We start from the raw sequence: 23079 nt of genomic DNA on the forward strand, positions 1-23079 counted from the left end.
TCTCTCTCCTTTTGTTTTTCAACAATTGCATTTAAGAGAATAGCTCGGCTGTATGTAGCCGAGCTACAAGGATCCAGTTGGAAAAAGAGTATTTGAAAAGACTCCTATCCCGCCGATATGGGAGATAGATGTAATGAAATTGAATCGATTTTTCTTCCATCTGGTTTGATCTATTGTTTCAGTTAAGAGGAGTCATGGAAAGGACAGGTTCGAAATCACGATCAATCCCTTTCTCAAATCCTGCTGCAGCTGCACGAGCCCTTCCCGCATGCCACAAATGACCTACGAAGAAGAAAAATCCTAGAACGAAATGGGAGGTGGATAACCAACTTCGGGGAGAGACATAATTCACCGCATTGATTTCGGTAGCTACACCACCCACAGAATTTAAAGAACCTAAAGGAGCATGAGTCATATATTCTGCTGAACGTCGTTCCTGCCAAGGCTATATGTCTTTTCTCAACTTGCTCAGATCCAAACCATTAGGGCCCCTTAGGGGTTCCAACCAAGGAGCACGGAGATCCCAAAAACGCATCGTTTCCCCTCCAAAGATAATTTCTCCAGTCGGAGAACGCATAAGGTATTTACCTAAACCAGTAGGTCCTTGGGCAGACCCCACACTAGCTCCAAGACGTTGGTCTCTAACTAAAAAAGTAAACGCTTGAGCTTGAGAGGCTTCTGGGCCGGTGGGCCCATAAAATTCACTGGGATAAACGATATTGTTGAACCAAACAAAACAACAAGCAATAAAACCAAAGAGGGATAGAGCCGCTAAACTATAGGACAAATAAGCTTCTCCGGACCATACGAATGCACGGCGAATTTTAATATCTCACAAACTATTTAGAATTTGCCCAAACATTTTTGGGTATTGGAGATCTCATGTGCTTTAGCCTCTCCACCAATTTTCGTGGCTAGAGCACATCCGGTGCTACCCCAAATCAACAGTAGGAATTTTCACAACTTAGTCCAATCCTCAATTGAAACTGAACCAAACCGACTGAAAACTATACTAGAATGTGAAAGATGAAAATTGTTTACTACAATCAAATCCACACTCAAACTCTGGTATCAACTTGACACCAACTACTGAAAACTAAAAATTGAAATGCCAAAATGAAAGGATGGTTAGACTTGTGAGCCTATTTATCTATACTCTTCCTATTCTAACTAGGGGACTTCATCTTTCTTCACATTATATGAAACTTCCAATGCAACCAATCTAACATCTGATTTGGAAACCAGACTCCGTGATTATAGTTGATTAAACTAAAAACTTGATAATATAACGATAGCTCAGCATAAACTTGATCTTCACAGTGAAACCGTGGCTGAAAATTTGAACTAAAAAACTCCTCCATATAAATGGCTACAGGATCATCAAAGTCATAGATGCCATATCTTGCTTGATCTTCAATGTATTCTGTAATTTGATTATTGTGGTTGAACTTTTCATGTATGCTTTCTATTTCAAATTCATAATCCAAAACAGAAAATTTCCCACTCTCAACAACAGAGGGAAGCAATATGTCTTTTCCTTGCTGTTGAGAAGAAATTCCAAAAGAATGATCTTGATGTGGAAAAAATTGCTGATCCTCTGAGGTTTCAACCTCTATCTGAATTTCTTTGGAAAACTCTTCTAAGAAATGAATCTTTTCTTCTGAGCTACATTTGCATGACTTTGAATAAGAGGACAAAAATGCAGATTTTTTTTAATCCATTTCATCATTAGTATATCCATCATTCCATTCTCTAAAACCTTGAATGGAAACATGATCTACCATTGATTCTTCTTTCTTCATCCATGTTTCCAAGAAGACAACCCAAAAGCTTGTTATGGATGTTATGGACTTAGCAAACAAACATTCAATCCAATTTTTGCACTTCCCTTGGAATGAATCATAAAATAATCTCATGTATACATCCTCACACTTGACTTTAAGGAGATCAATTAAGTCACCAAAAATTGCGATATGTTTCAAAGTCAAGCTCAAATGATCACCACTAAATGTTGGTCCATTTCTCAGAAAATATTCATCTTTGGTTAGATGATTAGGAAAACCAGGAATAGTTGTAAAATCTAAACTAGCATACCTTGAAACAATAGTAGCAACATTTGAGTTCTTCATTAGTCTAGTGAAATCACCATTGAATCATTTGAGCTATGAGAATCCTTCTGATAATGGAATCACGATGGAAGCTTCGAACTCTGGATTCTTGAAAATGGATATGCCAGGGCAAATTAACAGCTGATACTCTTAGCCCTTGCTATTGCATCCTCGTACCTGTTGTTATTGGCCGGATCAACTGGGATAGCTATCGTCCTTAAGGCGAAGTGCTTGACATGATTCTTGTCTAGTACAGATAAGATTCTGGCCTTCCAGACTATGAATTTTGAGGCTCCGTCTAGTCTGTCCTGGTCTCTTACTCCGTGTAGTGCCATTTCGCTGCTCCTCTACTTCCATTTTGGAAGTTCTTGGAATGACTTCTCTGAGCCTCGATTTCCCTCCTGGAAACCTTCTGCCAATGTCGAGATGCCCCTCTCCAATCGTCTGTGCAACTGCAAAACTGATCTGGATTCCTTGGCTAGAAATCTACCGCGGCAGCAACTCCCTCTACCTTGGTCTTGCCCTGTTAGGTACTGTTCTGACTACAGTACCCAACCAGCTCCACTCTGCAACTTACCCACAGCCTCCTAAACCCCAGCCACCTGAAGGTTAGAGCTCCTAGGCTCTATGCAATCCCGCATCAGGAAATCAACCTCCTCAGCCAACTGCGTCAGCCCTCCTGGCCTCTGCGTGGCTCTGTGTGAGCCTGCCCTCGCCTTCCTCAGCCTCTGTGTTGCCTCTTCCTGGCTCAATCTTGATGATGCAGGCACTGCGTCACCCCTTCCTTGCTGCTACTCTGCTAGGAACAACTTTTGTCACTCGGGAAGGCTTTTTTCTGCTGCTGCTGCTCTGTTCTGTTGATATCCTCAGTTCTCCTGTGATCTACAACCACACTCTGATACCATGTTGGAATTTCTAAGTCTGACACGTTAGAAACCCTTCATGCACTTTACTGATTTATTCCTACCTACTTGTTTTGTTAATTAACAAGTTATTTACCATGTAAATACTAGAAATAAATGCAAATGCATGCTTAACACATTACAGATCATCAACTGAAGGAAATAGAAACAAGCACACAAGTGACACCGTTGTTTTTGGACTAATGTCCCCAGAAAAACCCAATGCGGGAAAACCAGTGCAACTATCTGAGGGTTTGATTTATTAAGCAGTTTCAGAATACAATCTTAGTGCCAAATCTGGTTCACCCAACAGAGAAAAATCTCGGCAGTAGTACCTCTCCTTCGGAGACAGATGCTCCGGCTGAAACCTCGGATAAACACTCTGGTAGCTCAGCTCCAATCTGCCCCACAAAGAACCCCAGCATCAGCCTCTAGGGACTGCGTCAGCGTCTTCTGCCCTCTACGTCAGCTTTCCCGACAGTTCCGACAGTTCTGGCTGTTCCTGGCAGTTTCGGCTTCTGTCTTCTGCGTCAGCTTTCCCGGTAGCTCCGACAGTTCCTGGCTGTCCCCGGTAGTTTCGGCTTCTGCTCTCTGGGTCAACTTTCTCGACAGTTTCGGCAGTTCCTGCTGTTCCCGACAGGTCCGACTTCTGCCCTCTTCGTCAGCTTTCCCAGCTGTTCTGGCAGTTCCCGACAGTTTCAGCTGTTTCCGACAGTTCCAACTTCTGCCCTCTGCGTCAGCTTTCCCGGTTGTTTCGGCAGTTCCTGGTAGTTCCGGCTTCTGCCCTCTGCATCAGCTTTCCCGGTTGCTGCACTGATCCTCCCGACACTATCTCTGCCTCTCTGCTTCTCTATTCATTGCCCCTCAGCTGCAACTCCAAATCACTCTCTCGACTTTCTCAACAAACCCAGCGCCAGAAAGTCGAAATCTTGATCTCTTGGTGTGTTCTCCAATTGACTCTCAAGCCTCCTCTTATATTTTTCTCGTTGGTCCTTCAACGACTGAGATTAAATCTCTGATGAACGGCTACGATTAGATTTTGCTTGATCCATGACTTCTGGAACCTTCTAATCCAGTTTTATATTAATACCCATTAATATTTTATTTTTCTTAATTTTAGACTTAGGAACTCCATTAAAAATATTAATTATTTTAATATCTCCCAAACCGGGTACAATCTGTCAAAACCATTTCTAGGTCTTGGAGATCTCATGTACTTTAGCCTCTCCACCAATTTTCATGGCTAGAGCACATCCGATGCTACCCCAAATTAACATGGGATGAGAAATATTCTTCGCGTAGGGCATGTGATCGAAAGGAACGAGGTTCAAGTGCACTAGGAGAAAATCAGGGTTATTATTGAGTGGCCTACCCCAAAAACTCTAACTAAGATGAAGAGATTCCTCAGTATTTGCACATACTATAGGAAGTTTGTTAAAGCATTCTTGTAGCTGACAACGCCTTTAGCAAACCTCACCAAAAGGGGGTCTTTCAATTGATTTGATAAGCACAGGCAACCTTCGAAAAGATGAAGCAGGTGATGAGTTCATGTCATGTGCTAACATTGCTAGATTTCACCCAGACATTCGTGTTGGAATGTGATGCTTCGGGGATGGGAATAGGAGAAGTATTGATGCAAAATCACCTCCACATACTGTTTGAGGGCCGTAAAATTAGGGGCTATGCGTGACATTATTCAATTTATGATAAGGAAATGTTGGCCATTATGCATGCATTGGCCAAGTTCAGGCAATATTTAGTGGGGAACAGGTTCAAGGTGAAAATAGATCATAATAGCCTGAGATTCCTCATGGAACAAAAGGAGCTGAGTGAGAGACAACATAAATGGATCAATAAATTACAAGCCTATGATTTTGAAATTGAGTATGTCAAGGGAAAAAACAATGTGGTACAAATGCCCTTTCTAGGATGCCACCTACTCTCTCACTCATGGAGATTACAGAGGATTGGAAGTCACTCTTGCTTGTAGAATACTCCAAAAATAAATTTGCTTGTGAGATTTTGGAGGGATTGATCCAGGATGATAGATACCGGGTCATAGATGACATCATCTACTATAAGAACCAGATCTATCTAGTACTGAAATTACAACTCAAGGAGAAAATTATGCAAGCAACTCACACCTCAACCTAGCAGGACACTCAGGTTACTTGAAAACCTATAGGAATATTAGGGAAAGGTTCACTTGGAAGGGCTTCAAGTTGGATGTACTAAGATTTGTGAAGGAATGCAACATCTGACAGGAAAACAAAGCTAAACATACTCATCCGACGAGGTTGCTACAACCACTCTCCATCCCTGAGCATAAATGTGAGAGCATTTCCATGGACTTCATTGCTGGGCTACCTTGTTAATGTTTCATAACCCAGAGATAAATTCCCTCCTTTGGACAATCTTCCTCATCAAGAAAGACCCCTCCTAGCCCTTGGAAGAATTTAATTTGGTTAAGGAAAAATATTTTAATATGGAAACGCAAATGTGCACAAAAAGGATAGGTCGACCCAAAACGAAATTGGACACCCATGTCTGACTATAAATACAAGTCAAGTGACCCTCATTTGGAGACATTTCATTAGGCATTCTTCTTTCACTCTTCTTTGGATTGGCTCGTACAGGTCTGAGGTTGGTTTGCAAAGATTGGTTTGTATAGGTCTGAAATTGCAGGGTCTGAAGCTCGCATGTGTGACTAGGGTTTTTGGTTCTCAGCCGCAAGGATGCTACAAGGTATTTCGGTTGCAATTGCAAGCGCGCAAGCCTATGAGTGCGGTTGGAGGGTTTCAGCCGCACACACATCTCTCTTCCAGTGGTTGGAACCTAGGGTTTGATTTTGACAGTTGACCTCAGTTGACCGCAGATTCCGACAATTGATGACAATTGCCCGCAGGCTTCTGATCAAAGTTTTGATTATTAGTATTGTTGGGTTCATCTCTTGGATGTTGTTTAGTTGTTTTTGTTGGATAGTTTTGTGGTTGAGGATATGGATCGTTGTAATCTCTCTTTGTTGAAACATTCAATGACAATCTAATAAGAAGAAGAATTTGAAAGGGTTTTCCCCCTTCTGGAGTTTTTCCCTGGTCTGCGACCAATCCTAGTTTCTCTATGTTTGAATGTTTTTCTTCTATTGTTTCTTTATGTTCCGCTGCATTGATGATAATATTGTTCTTTCTATATAGTTGCATGTGTTGATGAATAATGTTATGATGCTGTGGGGTGAATTCAATATGTAAATATTGAAATGCAATTATTTTAAACAAAGAAGAATATAGCCCTAAGATAATTCCACATGGTATCAAATTTGGGCTGAAGAAAAGTCATTGAGATCACCCCTGTTAAGACACCATTGATGATAGCAAGAGAAGATGGAGGAGACATGAAAGAATATTGGGTTTGAAGGAAACCCTAGGCAATTTGGTTATTAGGGTTTGATGGATATCATGAGGTTAGGGTTTAGAAGAAACTCTGGGATAAGATAAAGGCTTGAGTTTTGCAGTTTTGAAACCTTAGCATGATCAATGAGAAGTTGCTCTAGCACTTGTGACAGATTTTAGCATAACCCTAGATGGGATAGCCTCAATTAGGCTTGGTTGCCGATGAGGTCGATGGAATTATTGAAGGCAACATTGTTACATGGATAATGGACAATACTAACTCTTGAAGGCAAGTTCAAGAGGGAGATGATCACTTCTCGTTAAAGATAAGTACCTTTCAAAAAGTATTTTTCATGGGGAGGACATATAGTATACATAAATATATATTACATAATAATAGTAATAGTAATATATTAAATAACCACAAGTGTCATAACCCTTCACCCTTGTGACCAATGAATGTGTTTGGACCAATGTTGCGAAAATCGTTATCGGGAGTAAATCGCCGAGGGGACAAAATTGGAAAAAAATGTAAAAATCAGGAAAAAATCGTAAAATACAAAAATATTCATTTTTTTTTTCAAATTTTTTAATATCTAAAGCATCTACAACATAAAATAAATACATTGACACATAAATATGATAAAATAACTAATATATAAGATGTGTAATATCATTTCTAGTGCTACATCACACATAACAGTGAATCATGTCCTGAATAGCAAGTCTTGACTCTTGAGTCTCAACTCAGCCTCAAAATATCAACAAAAAATATAATAATGTATATCATATCATGAGTCATAATGTCATATACAATGAAATGAACCAAATAACTAATACTACTGATTTCCTTTGCCCCTCTTGCGAGAAAATGCAATAGCTTTCCCTTTCCCTCTAGATGTAGATGCTGGTGGAGTTGGCAGTGGACTCTGCTGTGCTCTAGAAGTTGAAGAACTAAGAGCTACAGGAGGTAGACTACGTCCTCTACTAGTGGCAGGGATAGCCTGGGTAGGTGGTGTCACCTCCCCCTCCTCCTCCCCCTCTGCGCCTTCCACTACCTCCTACTCTAACCAATCATCGACAGACTCCATGAGAGGCCTCTTGGCCTCAACCCTCCATGCAATAGTGGTGTCAATCCCATCCAATGAGATGGCCTCCATATCAGGTATCCTCTCAAGTTGCTTCACCCACAATCGAAGATTGTAGTAGATGTAGACCATGTCATTAAGTCGCTGGGTCTCCAACCTGTACAAAGATCATAAAATAATAATTATAAAAAAAATTATTTAATGAATTCAAAAAATTAATTGGAAATTTGGAATATTTTAAGTTTTAAGTTTAACCTGTTGCGCTTCTTGTTGTGTATTTTTTCAAATGCACTCTAGTTGCGCTCGCATCTTGAGGAGCTACATGTTTGGTTGAAGATTCGAATGGCAAGCTTTCGCAGATGGGGTACTCTGGCACCATAGTGAGTCCACCATGCATCTACAACAAAAATACAAATAAGATAAACATAAGAAAAAAATGAAATTTGAAAGTTGAAGCAAAGTATGAAGTTATGAACTTGAAGAGACAATGAAATTTGAAAATACCTGGCATTGTAGTCTTCCTATCAGTTACAGCCATCTCAAAGCCAAATGTGCCAGCTGCCATCCTATATATCTTCATTTCTTTAGAGATTTCCGCACATGCTGCTGGAGATCGCACTATCCTCTGAACACAGGTTAAGAATTCATCTATGATCTCAGTATCAAATAAGAACCCACATGGGGAAGAAAATGCAGGGTTCAGATAGATCCCTGCAACATGAATGAGACGATGGAGTGTGTTGTTTCATCGTTCATCAATCACTTCCCATAGGAGGAGTTGTTTCTGAAATGCCTAATCTCCCTTATCATCATAGTAGGCTCGAATGGATTCTTTGGCCCTGTCCATGGCCTCATACAAGTGGCCCATTGCGGGCTTGTCACCATCAACTAATCGAAGAACCTTTACCAAAGGTTCAGTAATGCTGCACACCTCCTGCACTCCTGCCCAGAAGTTTTCCTGGTATGAAACTAATCTGCATATGGCCTCTCCCTCTGGTTTGTCGCTAAATGTCAAAGCACGCCATTCATCTGAAAGAAACATTCTCTTCGCATTCCACATAGAATTCAAGAGGGATTGAAGAGATATGAAACTGGTGGCAAACCATGTAATGGCAGGGCGCACCAACTCCTTGTTGTTGGTGAATTTTCTCATCAAGCTATGCACAGATGCATGATTATATATAAATTTTGTAATGCTTTTTGATGAGTCAACAATATCTTTGACAAAGGAAATTTTCCTATGTCCTCCAACATCAAATCAATACAATGTGCAGCACAAGGTGTCCAAAATAAAGTAGGATGCCTCTCCATAAGCATTCTGCTAGCAGCAACATAATTTGCAGCATTGTCTGCTATGACTTGGACAACATGTTCTGCACCCACCTCGAAAATAAACACTTCCAGCAAATCACATAATAAATTTGCATCTTTGATATGTGAAGATGCATCAACAGATTTCACAAACATTGTCCCCTTGGGACAACTAACCAAGAAGTTTACAAGGGTTCTCCCTTTTTGGTTGGTCCAACCATCTGACATCACAGTGCTTCCTGTTTGTGCCCATGATGCCCTAAACGCCTCCAATTTTTTGGTGCAGTCAACCTTTTCCTCTTGAAGAATGCGGCTTCTAAAGTCATCATAAGAAGGGATTTTGTACCTTGGGCCAACAGTTGCAATAGCATCAACAACAGGCTGGAAAAATGGATTATTCCTTGCAACGCTGAAAGGAATATCACTCCAAAGGAGAAACTTGCCCAACAACTTGTCAGCTTGTTCTTTCTCATTTTTTTTAAGCATTGAAGTGATAGATGGTTGTGAACCAGGCGTGGTTCTAGGAACAAAAAATGATGAGGCAACTACAGGGTTGGTTGTAGACATTGATGCTGAAGTAGAACCAGTGCCACTTCCATATTCACCTCCTAACACCTTCCCTGCTAGTTGCTTCTTCAGATCTGCTTTGGCCACTCTCTCTTGCTCTAATTCTTCCAATGATCTCATGGCTCTTCGGATGATTTCCGCATTTGTATTGTTGCAAGGCCCTACATCATGTCCAGGGATTTGTGCAAGGTGATACTTCAATCTATAAACCCCCCCTGACATATGCTGCCCACACAACTTGCAAGACAAGTTCAATCTATCAAACCCTCCATCAGGTTCACCAAATTCCCACAGAGGGTCCAATTTCCTTGGCATGTTTGTAACTTGGTTGAACTCTTGAGTTTTAATGTAAGATGAAGTTTGAACTTTGAAATTGAACCTATGACACAATAAGAATTGCAAGTTACAAAAATTAAAAAAAAATTACATACATGACACAACACATTGAATTTTTGACAAACAAACAAAAAAACCTCAACTCAATCCAAAATGAACTCTCTCCACTCTATGCAAAAAAAAAAAAAAAACACCATCAAATCCACTCAAAAATCATTGATAATCAATGGGTTATAGAAACCCAAGCAAAAACAAGAAAAAAACCAAAACAAAATGGCCAAATTTGGTGCCCATACCTGGAAACCATGGTTTGCTGGAGAAATTTGATCCAAAGATGAAGTTCTCTTGCTTGGGATGCTAAAATCTCTAGGCTTCCTCCTCCTCTGCCCTAGTAGACGCCTTCTAGGGTTCCTCTCCTCCTCAGCTCTCAATCCACGCTGCTGTCTGTTCAAAATGACAAAAAAAATTCATGTTTTCCCTTATAAAATGCGCTGTCCGCCACCCTTGCGATAACTTCCATCGAATCGCGATAATTTCGAAATAATCGCGATTTTTTGGGAAAAAATTGCATAGTAATCGGGCGAATTTATCGGGGATTCGAAAAAGTTGCGATTTTTTGATGTTATCGCGATAATATCGCGATTTTCGCAACACTGGTTTAGACCATCATAAAATCCCTTGTAAATCTTCAGTCATTTATTAATAGAAAATATATTTTATTTATCCTATATGGATTTCCTTCTCGTTGCATTTTTGCATTGGGTGTTTTATCATCAAAGGACATATTGTTCTTAACATACCGCATCCAACACAACTCAAAGTGTTAACATTCTGAACCAAGCCACTCCCTTTAGTACTATTTGAAAATGTCTTGATTTTTACCTTTTTTGACTTGTAGAAATCATAGACATTTAGAAATTTTGAGCTAAAAATGGGCATCATAACAAAAAATTTGTTATGAAGATCAAATTTAAAAGAACCAATACAATTCAAGATGATGATGTCATGCATTTAAGGGTAAATAGTTTGGAGGGAAAGAAGAAAATTACTTTTTTTTTTTAATCATATTTTTGATTTATTTCTTTATAACTTTATTCAAATTTCAGGTGTAGGCACTTGTTGGATGCAAAATTAAATTTCGCATCCAACAAGTACTCACACCACATACTTTTTGCAGACCCACCATGAGATAAATTGGAAGTACATGAAAATGTTGTGTTTCTTGTTTATTTCATGGTGGCTATATGGAGAGTATGCAAAGTGGGTACTCATTGGAATTCCACGTCCAAATATTGTCCACAATTTAAATTTGAATAAACCTATAAGAAGATAAGTCAAAATTATGATAGAATAAATTAATTATTTCTTTTATCCTTTGAAAATTCATAATTCTTATTATATTATTTCCTTAAAAGGCCCATTTTAAACTTCAATTTTTTTTTAATGATTATAAAAGTATCTCTTTACATTTGCAATGGTGATCTTTTGTTACTTATTGCCAAATTTCTGATTCAATGTATCTCTCTTTTTAAACATGTATGTTAAAAAGAACTACTAGATTTTTGTAGATTTAAGTTAACAACACATTTGGCAATCTATGACAGGGTATCGAAGACTTTCATTACTCAACTGGATGCTCTATTGCAATCTGCACAAATTGCCCCTAACAGGAAGAAGCTAGGTGCATATATAACTTCGCTGCTGTGATTGACTGTTAATTTTATTTTTATTTTTTCCTGTTTTTTGGATTGAAGAATGGTGTGACTAAAAAGATGTAAATTTTTATTTTCTATTTTTTTCTATTTTAGTAAGTTTATTATGACACTCCAACCACTTGCATCAACAATATTCAGTCACTATTATTTCAACCAACACTATAAGGTGGTTTAAATTTTAGAATATGGATTCATATTATTCCCAAGGAATGGGATGTTGAGTGCAATTCCTAAGATGCATGCCTAGATGTGTATTAAGCTAAATCACCTAACATAGGGACATGGGGACACGGAGTTTAGACCATCCATTATGGGACATATAGACCCTGTTACCACCCAAGTTGGCAGCTTCAGCAAGGTCTAGTTAAAATGCTAATCGGTAAGCACATAGAAGATGCACCATCACCTTAGCACAATCTCTCCTCACTTTGGTTGAGTCCTACAATGTCATGGGGGTTATCCCTATCTACACACACTTCAATGGCAATCTTAAATGACCGGTGCCTAGAAACATTAAGTATGATGAAGGTTAGGAGTTAAATAAGATAGATTACTAACTTTGATATTAGATATGCAATTGCAGAAAATAAAACCAACAAAGAAAACTCAATCAAAATGCTCAACAAATGGTTACCTTTGATTATTGAGAGTGAGGGAAAGGTCCAAATACCGAGTGAGATGACTTATCCTTAATTTCCATTTGACTTCTAACCTGATTTGTGTTGATTTTCTAGTGCAATTAGGGTTAGTACAATATACAAGCATGCAAAAAGTTTGGGACCTTGAGAGAGACCTAGGGGATCCAAGCAAGACCTAGGGTCTATGAAATTTCAAGGACAATGGGAAGCCTAGGTCAACCAAGGATAATGAGGGTCCAAGAGATTAAATTCCAATGAGTTTCAAGCAAGGATAATGAGGGTCCAAGAGATTAAATTCCAATGAGTTTTCAAGCACAATAGACTCTTGATTCTACCACTATCTATAAGGAATCTAGACAAATTCGGTCTTATAGCTAGGGCTTGATATATCTCCCAATCCAAACACAGGATTGGCCTCAAAATTTGAGGACTTCTAGGAGACTCATCGGCGCAGTTGCTTGCCAATTCGCTGGGGAAGAGACTGTCTCTAATGGATTTTGCAAGGAGCCCTAGGAAACTTCTAGGGTTAGGGTAGAATTTAGAAAGAAAGGTGAAAAAGAAAGAATTTTAGGTGATCACCTAGGATTAAGACCAATGCCTAGTCCTTTGGGAGATTTGGAGTCAAAATGACCTTGTTTTTCAACCTTCGCTATCTCAAAGAGGCCTATTGCAACTTCACAAACCCTAACAAGAAGGCTTGACGTCTACCCTAGACGTTTATACTTGTTGACAAATGTTATGATGGAGTTTCAAGGATACCATATGCATAATAATCCTCTAGGAACATTCATTCTCATTATCCATGAATAACGCATGCAATACTTCCACAATCTTAGTGCTTATCACAAATTCACATTAGATTAGGGCACAATCAAGATATATAAATGACATTCCATACATTAGACATTTATCATAGGAAAAATGTGGCATTAAAGTACTTACAAGATCAAGAATATATCCATCCATCAATAGCATGTCAAAGAAGCTCCAAGACAATAGTGTGAAAATTTTCCAAACATCATAGTGCAAGGTCCAAAATTCGCAAAAGGAGAAATCGAATTCCAAATGATGATGGTTTAGAGTGAGGCTAGGCCTCTTCTATTTACACATGTCATGCGATATCAAAATATGAACTAATTAACTCCTAATACTAGCCTAATGTGCCAAATAATAAATCTATTGGTGACAAGCCCACAAATAGCTCAAAAAGAGGAATAATAAGGCTCTCACGAGGGCCGAAATGATAAAACGATAGCTAATAGGGCTGTTGGAAGGCCTAATTAAGCCCCTCATGTGCCATAATGAATAGGAGAGCTCCAATAACAATAATGAAGGGGGTGGTCCCTTAATCTTAAAGCAAATAACTTGTGCTTCTCCGGAGCGACTGTGGAGGCACAAAGAATGGGCTCATGGGTCTCCAATTGAGTCAAGCGAGCATGTGCTCTATCTATAAGGGCTGCAATGATGATGAAAGCCCTCCCTTATTTCCCTAGGTGAAACACAACCCCATCTGGGCCCTGGATCAACTGCCAAGTGTGTGGTGCAATTGTGTAGCCGGCTGGGCAATGTGGTCCCAGTACATCATCATCATCTAATAATTGGAACACGAGCAAGCAATAGGTGGCATTGAAGGGTCCCATGGTGTGGCTATTGACTCTCTACTAAGGTGGAGGCCCATGGCTCTCAATGCTCACCCTACAAGTGCCATCATGACCCTCTGGAGGGCTTGGATCTTGTACAGGGAAGCCAAATCCCAAAATGAAGACCCACTTGCAATCCTGTGTAAGATCCAATGTGTCTCCTCACCTTCCAGTACAACAATTCATTAGTGCAATTGTAATATCCCTAATTTTGATTTTCAGCATTGGAGATGAGTTTGGGGAGAGGAGCAATTCCGACACTGGGACTTAGGAGGAAAAGAGAATATTGCGGCTCTAGTGGAAAGTGTGGACCACAAGAAAGAGAAATTCGACCCAAGGAGGGAACTCACACTCTTGGAAGAGAGGGGAAAGAGAAGGGAGTGCGAATTAGGAGAGAGAGAGAGAGTGGGGACCACAAGGAGAGGAGCCAAGAATTATAAATAGAGCAAGAGGCACTCATTTTGGTCATTCATTCATCTATTCAGAAATTGTGTCTTTGACATAGCACGCTTGAGAGGAAGCCAAGTCTGCAACGTTGTTTAGCACACGAGTGTCTTTGAGCAGAGATCTCAACCCTTGCTTCGGTGGACTTCGAGTGCCAGCCCAAGGAGGGAGTCCTACCTATACTAGTTCGTACCAGCAGCAGGGAGTGCGAGTTTGTGGAGAGGATTGGCAACAACAGTACAGGGACTGCGCAGTTCCTTGAGGAGGCACGGTTGGAGGTTGCGGAGTGAAGGGAGTTAGGGGTTGAAACTTGAGGTGGAGTTTGGGGAAGTGTTGTGGAGGATTTTCCAGCATTTTGGTGGAGCAACAAACACAACATTTGCTTCAGGTTACATCTTCTACGTGTGGAGGAGGGCCAAGCATTTGGAGGTCAATTTTGGAGCGTCAAAACTAGGACAAACCCTTTCTGGGCTTTTCTGAGTTTATTAATGAGAGGCCAAGATTAACTTGGCATAATTTTCTGGGCAGATTTGAGGGTTCAAACAGGGGCCCCAACTCAGCCAACAACGACAGGAGTTAGGGGAAAATTGGGTCGAAATTCCAGGGTCAACATTTGGCCAATTCCTTTGTGGGTTATTGGTGGAGAGGCCAGGATTAATTTCCCAGAATTTTCTGAGCACCCGAGGAGGCCCTAACAATGGTTCTTTACAACCAACAACATATTTTCTGGGTAGTTTCAGTGCAGAGCCAGGAGAGAGCAGGAATAGATTTGAGAGGGATTTCTTATTGTTCATATGGGCTTAGCTAACTTGCCTTGAGCAAGCCCAGGTGCGCTCTTTCCAACACCTCATTGTGCCCTCTTCTTATTATAATAAAATGGCTGAGCAGCGCAAATTTTAGTGAAATTTCATTGTTTGGCTTGTGTTTGATTTTCGTGGTTTTATGTCTATGTTTTCTTTGTTATTTACAACAATTGATCAAATGATCTTACAAATCATGGAACAAAGTGGGCACTTCATAGTGGCACACCCTTCCATAATGGGCATTAGAATTTATAAGTGTCTCCAAGTTCAAGAGGGAGGTTAATCAAGGACCCTATTAGGTGGTTTCAACCTCTAAGGGAGTGACAAGTCCATGGTACATCCGTCAGATGGTAGGTGTCATATGAAATATGGTGGAATGGAGTGGGGCAACAGGGAAGGCTCCAAGCCACATGCCATGGTACAATGGTAGCTATAATGAGGGAAGGCTACACTTGGGTGTATAGATGTAGGAGGGAGCAATCGCGATACATGAGTTACCATGACCTTTGTTTTTCCGTCCTTCTTCATATGCCTTTTGCCTTTTATTGATTTTGCTTTCATTTACCTGCTCGAGGTTCCAGGGGATGAGAGCATGATGTGAATGATATAACAGTGGATACCCTGTTAAGGGTGGGCATTTCATTGCCCACCATGGGTTGGGACAATCATGGGTTCCTTAGTTATGTAGGGAGCTCACCTAAGGGACCCTATGAACTAGGGTGATAACCACAGTGATAGGGGTAGAGCTCATGTTTGGCTTTTCCCCATGTGCTAAATTTTTATGTCCTGACCATCTTTTGCATTTTATGGTATATTTCTTGTTGAGAGTTGCCAAATTATGTTTTTAACTTTTCTTTTAGCTGCATCAACCTCCAGGGCATTGTTCCAGGCCCGACCCAAAGTGTGGACAAGGGGAGGGGGAGCCTAATTCCTTGTGGATCTAATGGATAAATGTGGACCTGGATGGGAAATATGTGAAAAGAGGTTATAATAAGCGGAGGGGAATGGTGTATGTGGCATTGGGAATTGGGATCACATAGCCAAAATCGAGTCACGCAGCCAAAATCGAGGTTTCCCATGTAGTGCCACTCCTAAAGCTAGTAGCCAATAGTGGATATCCCACGGGGTTAGGATACAATACTAACCACCAAATTGGACAAGGAGACAAGAGTACAGACCAAGCCCATTCTTTCCGCTAAATCCCCCACTAGTCCATGTCTAGATGTGTTCATGATAAGTAAGCAAAAATACCCAATTACATAATGAAAGTCATACCTTCGGGTTTGGAAGGCTCACTTTCAAACATACGATCATAACAGATGGGCAAGGGCTCATAATGGCTGGCTCAAGTGGTAGAGATTCTGGCACATCGAGTTATCTTGTGGTCATAAGGGGCTGCCAACTACCGGCTAAAGACAAATATAGGAGACAAATTTCTCCTATGGGTTTCACCCACTGGCGGTGTGTAGTAGGACTTTGACTCAATAAATTTTCCTTTGACTCAAGCATTTATAAATATGCTTAACAATGATAGATATCATTACATCAAGTGACCAAAAGTACATTATGAAAACTGACCATAGTTACAAATTCAACAATTTGGACATGTTGTCCTACACTTTCAGATCTGCAAAACAACCAAAAAACACAAAATACCGAATTTGGCGTGTCCTTGAAGCAACTCAAAAGTGTGGAAACACATTAGGATGATGGATCCTTGGATGTTTAAATTTGGGGGTGAAATATGAGTTAAAATATAGTCCAACAATGATAAAATTTAATGTAAACAAGAAGTTACAACAATCTGATCCAAACCTACATGAATTAGTGGTCCAATCTCCTTTGGGTAGAAAATGAAAAGTAACCTAATTAAGATAAAACTTTTTGCAACACTTTGGGTAGTTTTATATACTTCCAAATATTGATAATATGCGATAAAAACACTTCAGAAGTATATCCGAGCCTTTAGGGGTTAGAAGCATCCTTTCATGAAATCCTAGGCAAGGAGCCTTAACAATCTTTTCAAGATATTACAGTAAATAAAATTCAGACTTGTGAAGACATTCAAAACCATGAAATTGAGAGCATAAAACAAGATAGCCTATTACCCACCTAAGTGGGTAATCCCTAGGAGAACATTAACCCCTAGGAGAACATTTTTCTCCTATTCTATTAAGCTTGCCAACCAACAACCCTATGATGACCTATAGATAGCTAGCCTCAGAATCCCTCCATCCATGCTACGCTAGTGCTTTATTACATTTATTTTTCTCTTTCGATGAATGTGGGTCATACATTGTAAGGTACATTAACCATATTTGTAATCAACAACTTTTCTTTAATTTTTAAGGGAATGGATTACAAGTTGAATTGAAGATAGACTACTTTTGGTTGTATTCCTGTTCCCATGCTTCACTTGGTGTTTATCCCTTGCCCCTAGTCCAGTGTGATCCTCCTTGAGGTCTTTCTTTCCATTATTTAAGAGGGACACATAGGGAAAACTGATTGAGGTTGCGTGTCCATGGTAATCCATATTTATCTATTTCCATCTTTCTCTTACCTACATGTCCCATGTTTGGGTTGATTACTATCTATCACTAGTGTTGGTTCCCTGTTTCCCTCATCCTTGAGTACGGGCCCAATTTTTTTTTCCTAAGAAGTTAATGCAACATAAAGAAAAGAAAGGGCATGAGCCATAATGATAAAATGCAAAAGTTTGACTAGGATATAATAAAGTGGGTGGACAAAAGCCTAACGTGAGTTCTACCACCCTCATTAGCCTTCAACCAATTTCTGGCTAATGCATGATTTACCAAAATAAAACGAACTTCTACATATCATGTTACCGATCTAATTAGCAAGGTTGTTAAGGTCTCGACAACCTCACTAGATTGGCACATGCAGGGTGAGGACCTACTGTCACCTTGACTCTTGCCCCCACTCTTTTACTCCAACACATCCTCAACGGCTAAGGGAGGTTTCACCGAATATTCCCCACTACACCAGATATATGATCAATGTTGTTTTTTGTAACTATGGTCGGGCTTCATTATGTATTTGTAAAGCATATTTAAATGCTTAGGAGTCAAAAGAGAATTATTTTGAGTCAAAGTCCAATGGTGACTTTCAAAACACGAAATTTGAATATTTTGAATATTTTAAGTTTTGGCTCCTATTGGTGCTCAAACTAGCAGGGATCCTACGAAGGGATCCTATGGTGCAACTACTAGGTCAAGGGCAACAATGGAGTGATAGTCCATTGTCACCTCAGCTAAGGCTCTCTAATCTTTACGTACTTTCACCAATGGGAGGAGACTTGGTATATGAGGAATCACAAGTTGAATAGATTGATGGAAAGATGAGGAGTGATTCCTAAGGCCTATTCACAAGAGAGACTCTGTTAGATGGGTTGCTTGCTTTAGAAGCAAGGTGATAGGCTCTATAGGAAGGGCTAAAAGGGCTTTTGAGGTTAGGGTTTGAGAATATGTCTTATCAAGGAATCCCCTAGTCTCAAAAGGCCTTATGGATGCTTGGCTTCTAAGTGATCTTTGTGGAATTGGAGTCAACAAGTTGCGGGACGACAAAGGGTCAAGTGGACCCAAAATTAGGTCAAGGATATGGAGTTGATCAACCAAGGATGTATTTGACCTAATTAGGGAAGGGAAGGGGATCAACGAAAGAATGTTCTTTTGATGATTTAATGCTATGATCCCAAGGAGTTCACTAGCCAATGGGAAACCAAGGGCAATAAACGATCTTCAATCTAGGGCTTGAAATATCTCAAGATCCTACAGTTGGAATTTCGTGAAATTTGGAGGGCCTCTAGAGGACACACCAACACAGTATTGGGCAAGAGATCAAATTCTTTGGATGGCTAAATCGTGAGAAAAGTGATGCTCTAGGTGATCTATGAAGGCTAGGCCTAGAAAAAGAGGAAAATGTGAAAGCGATAAGCTATGAAAATGATTACCCATGGAGGATTAGTGCCTTGTCCTTTGGGAGAGATGGAGTCAAGAAGAATTTATTGTTTGGAAAGAATTCACCCAATCAAGGAGGACTTCAAACAACTTCACATGGCATTAGGGCATGAGTGTAACCGCTTCAAGGAATTTATAGTTCGATTTGCAATAATTGATGACTTATCGAGATATATTTAACACAGATTATCTCTAGGAACATTTACCCATCCATACATGGCCCAAGGTATGATGCAACACTATAAAAGATGAAAATTTCCACTAATTTGTATAGAAAAACATCAAATTTCATACTTGTATAGCGAAAATCCCAGCAACGTTCATGTGACAAAATTAATAACAAGAATAAGCATGAAAAGAGCACTTACATGTATAAAGACTATATCCAATAATCAAATTATGCCAATAATGAAGCTTCGAGACAAGAGAGAGAGATCGAAACCAATGTTGCACGAAGGCCCCCCCCCCCCCCCGGTTCCAAGCCCGGAAGCGCGTCCCGTGCGGAAGCGTCTAGGAAGCTTCGGCGGAAGCGCGCTTCCGCCTGATTTTTCCGCTTCCTGGAATTTTCCGAAGTGTGGCTCGGAAGCGCGCTTCCAGGCCTCCAAAGCGTGCTTCCAGGCCTCCGAAGCGCGCTTCAGCTGTACGAAGCGTGGCACTTTGGAGGGCGAGGCGTACGCTGCCGGAAAAAGCGCCGCACGGCCTAAAAAAATCGTTTTTATTTTTATTTTTTGGTGAGTTTGCTTGTTGGGGGTGGGTCCACCTTGGGTTAGGGTGAGGAATGAAGGCAAAAAAAATATAAAAAAAATATAAATATAGCAGACTCTCCCTCATGGTAATGTTAAATTCTTAAAGTAAAAGTGACATTCTCCTTTATTTTTCATTTTCATCCTTTTACTTAAATTTTTAACATTACCATGAAATGACTCGGGATGTTTGAGAGTGGTTCCAGCCTCATTGGACTTCATATGGAGAAAATAGAATTTCATATCCTATTCAAAATTCAACATACTTAACAGTTTTCAGGAATTCAGGATCAATGGGATTGTGGCATTTCATTAGATTATATCAAGTATGAAGGTATGCGATTAGCATTTAATCAAGAGCACCAAGCCCTATATGTACCCTAGTGTTGGTGGTGTTAATTGTTGAACTCCTTTGTCACGCCCTTAGCAAAAAATTACCTTTCAATCAAGTCAAAATTATCGATCAAGCATGTTAAGCTTTTTCTACCATATTTTAAGTTTTGAATTAGGTAGTTTGATCAAAATTGGGCAATGTTGACTAATATCCCTAGACAATCGACGTAGAGGCAAAGGCTAGACAAGAGGAGAAGAATCTAGATTCTAGATGGTTGATGCATCTAAATGGTTGATGCTCGAATAATTAATCATTAATGTACAATGGATGCTATATCTATCTTGATTTATGCAAAAATATGCATGTTTTCATGTTTTCTACAACTAATTTGGTATTTGGGATGTTTGTTTTGAGTATAAATATATAGCAGACGCTTCGCTTCTTAGATTTTTGGAAAATGACGCTTCTGCGTCCCCGCTTCCAAAAAACGTCCCCGCTTCGTGCAACATTGATCCAAACATCAAAATTCATCCATAACATCCAAACTTGTCCTCCAAAAGGGATAGCAAAAATCTCACAATAGCTAATAACCCAATCCAAGTGATGATGATGAAAATGAATCATCTCACTTCTATTTATACACTCTCTAATGAATTCAATTTAGCTAAATTGGCCTAATTGAGCCCCTAAAATAAAATAATGTTCATAATAACAATATTTTTGGTAACAAGCCCACCAAATAGCGCAATAACATAATAAGAAGCCTCTCAAGAGGGTCGAATGATGAAAAAAATTAGTCGTTGGGCCTTTGAGGAGGCCTAATGAAGTCCAAGGGGTGCCATGAAGTAGAAATGGACTCCAAACATAGTGGACAAGGGGTTGGCCCCTTGTTTTCCAAGCAAGAATCTGTAGTGCTCCCAAGAGGGTGTGGGGGCATAAAGGACATCCTGATGGGTCTCCAAATGGATCGAAAATGATTGTATGGAACAAGAAAATCTTTGCTCACTGGGAATTTCCTATTGTAGACACACTTATGTGCACAAATAATATATTTTATTATTCAAATACGCAGATGATGATTTACAATTCCTTGGGCAGTTCGCCTTTATAGACGTTGACTAGCCATAAGGACTAAAGATCATGTCCTTTGACATATGTGCCCTTTCATAATTAATGGGCAATTAATTTAACTAATTTATTAATTATTAATATTTATGAATTTAATATTTTTATTTAATTAATATATAATTATGAATATTTATTCATAACATTGCCTCTCCCTTAAATTGCTTTGTCCTCAAAGCATAGGTAATGTTGGGTGTTGTTGACGAAAACGTTCTGCCTCCCATGATGAATCTTCTTCTGGATCTGGATTAGGAGTCTCGTTTTCTTCGTTGGAGTTACTATCTAAAGATTCCTTTTCTTGTATAGCTTCGCAGTTGTAAAGTTTTTGCGTAGTGCATTTGTGTCCCAGAGAATATTTGTCTTTGCATGTCCAACATTTGCCATCCTTTTTCTTTTCGAAATTTGTCTGTTGTTTTTTCCTTCTCGCAACGGGGGTGGAATGCACTTATCGATATTTTTTGGAGAAGGCTTACTTGACTTTCCTTTTGAGTAGTTGCTTGCTTTTTCACTACTGGCATATGGTGTTTTATGGAATTTATATTTTCACTCAATAATTATTACTGCATGTCTAGCCTCTTCAATGGTTTTGGGTTTATACAGTTTTAATTCTGCTCAGATATACTCTTTAAGCCTGCATCTATACATTTTTAGAATCTCTTCGTCAGAAAATCCCCTTTGTCTTACAGCTAATACTTCCCACTCGTGGGTGTATTCGCTTACAAACCTTTTTTGTTTGAGATGAATGAATTTTTCGTAGATGTTGTCTTCTTCTTTGTCATGGAACCTTTTTGGCAAGGCATCCACAAAATTTTTCCAAATGAATGAACGAGCCTCACATTTGTTGGACCACCATAGGAACCAATCATATGCTTCAGCTTCCAGGTTGTTGGATGCGGTCATGATCTTCTCTCGCTCACCTATTGGCGGGTTTGCTTCAAAAATGGCCTCCATTTTATTTACCCACACAATGGTGCCCCTATGGTCCTTACCATCGTACTTAGGTAATTCCCTTTTAATTCTTTGGTAGTCTCTTTCGGGAAACTTTGTATAGTACTGACTTCCTTGGAACTATATATGCGACATTTGTGGGACTTCGTGCATCTGCGAAAATTCATGACTTGGAAAAACTTCACCTTCTGGAGTCTTGGGACTTTGTGACGATTCTTGTGTGATTAAGAGATTAAAAGATGGATTGACTCCCATCAACTGGCTCAACATTCTCTCAACGTTCTCTATTTTTTTGATATCATTTGCCTTTGTGTCTTGAGTAATAGTTATCCTATCTTGGCCTTTTCCGAATTCTTCTTGCTTTTTTTCGACATTATCAAGGCGTCGACGCTTTCTATCGAGTTCCTCCTGAAATTTTCTTGAGTCTGCATCATCATTGCTACTTCCCATTTTGTTCTTCTTTTTCTTGGTAGACCCTATTTTTTTAATTATATATATATATATATATATATATATATTTTAAATAATTAAATTAATTTAATTATATAATGGAATGATTTTTATAATATATAGTATTATTTAACTATATATAATATAGATTTATTATGTATTAATGAATCGGGCGTGATCGAGGGGTTGCACCATTTGACCCACGGTTAAGAAAAACCGTGGAGTGGAATTCAGTTGTCAGAAGGGTGTAGGGCTTGTCGGAAAAGTGAAGGGCAGTGTCGGGGCCAAAGGTAAACGAATAGCAGTTGTCGTGTGAACGGGGGCTGGATGAGAGGTGACGACAAGGGGGGGGCACGACTTATAGGTTGATTATCTGCCGTGGTCAGGACAGACTATGGTTGGTTGAGAGGTGACGGCGGGGGGGCACGAGACCGCGGGGAGAAGGTGATTGCGGAGGGCACGAAATCACAACTAGACACCACTGTTTCCGTCGCGGACCAGTGTTCAAATGTAGAGACAGAAGAAAGCACAACAGAAAGGGTGTTGATAGAGAGAATTGTC

The 23079-nt window shown here is 39.7% G+C and overlaps 1 protein-coding gene across 2 annotated transcripts in view; it reads left to right on the top strand.

The window, feature by feature from the left end:
- LOC149173159 (SAGA-associated factor 29 homolog A-like) overlaps positions 1–23079 on the top strand; it is a 384042-nt gene that overhangs the window by 103707 nt on the left and 257256 nt on the right. For both annotated transcript variants that reach the window (XM_089424522.1, XM_089424523.1), the window contains exon 3: positions 11306–11382. In XM_089424522.1, coding sequence (XP_089280648.1) covers positions 11306–11382 — 77 coding nt within the window. The remainder of the gene's footprint in view (positions 1–11305; positions 11383–23079) is intronic.

The sequence above is a fragment of the Pinus tabuliformis genome, chromosome 4_2, assembly GCF_031772625.1.
Source record: "Pinus tabuliformis cultivar Carrire ecotype Pingquan chromosome 4_2, CPIR1, whole genome shotgun sequence".
NCBI lineage: Eukaryota > Viridiplantae > Streptophyta > Pinopsida > Pinales > Pinaceae > Pinus > Pinus tabuliformis.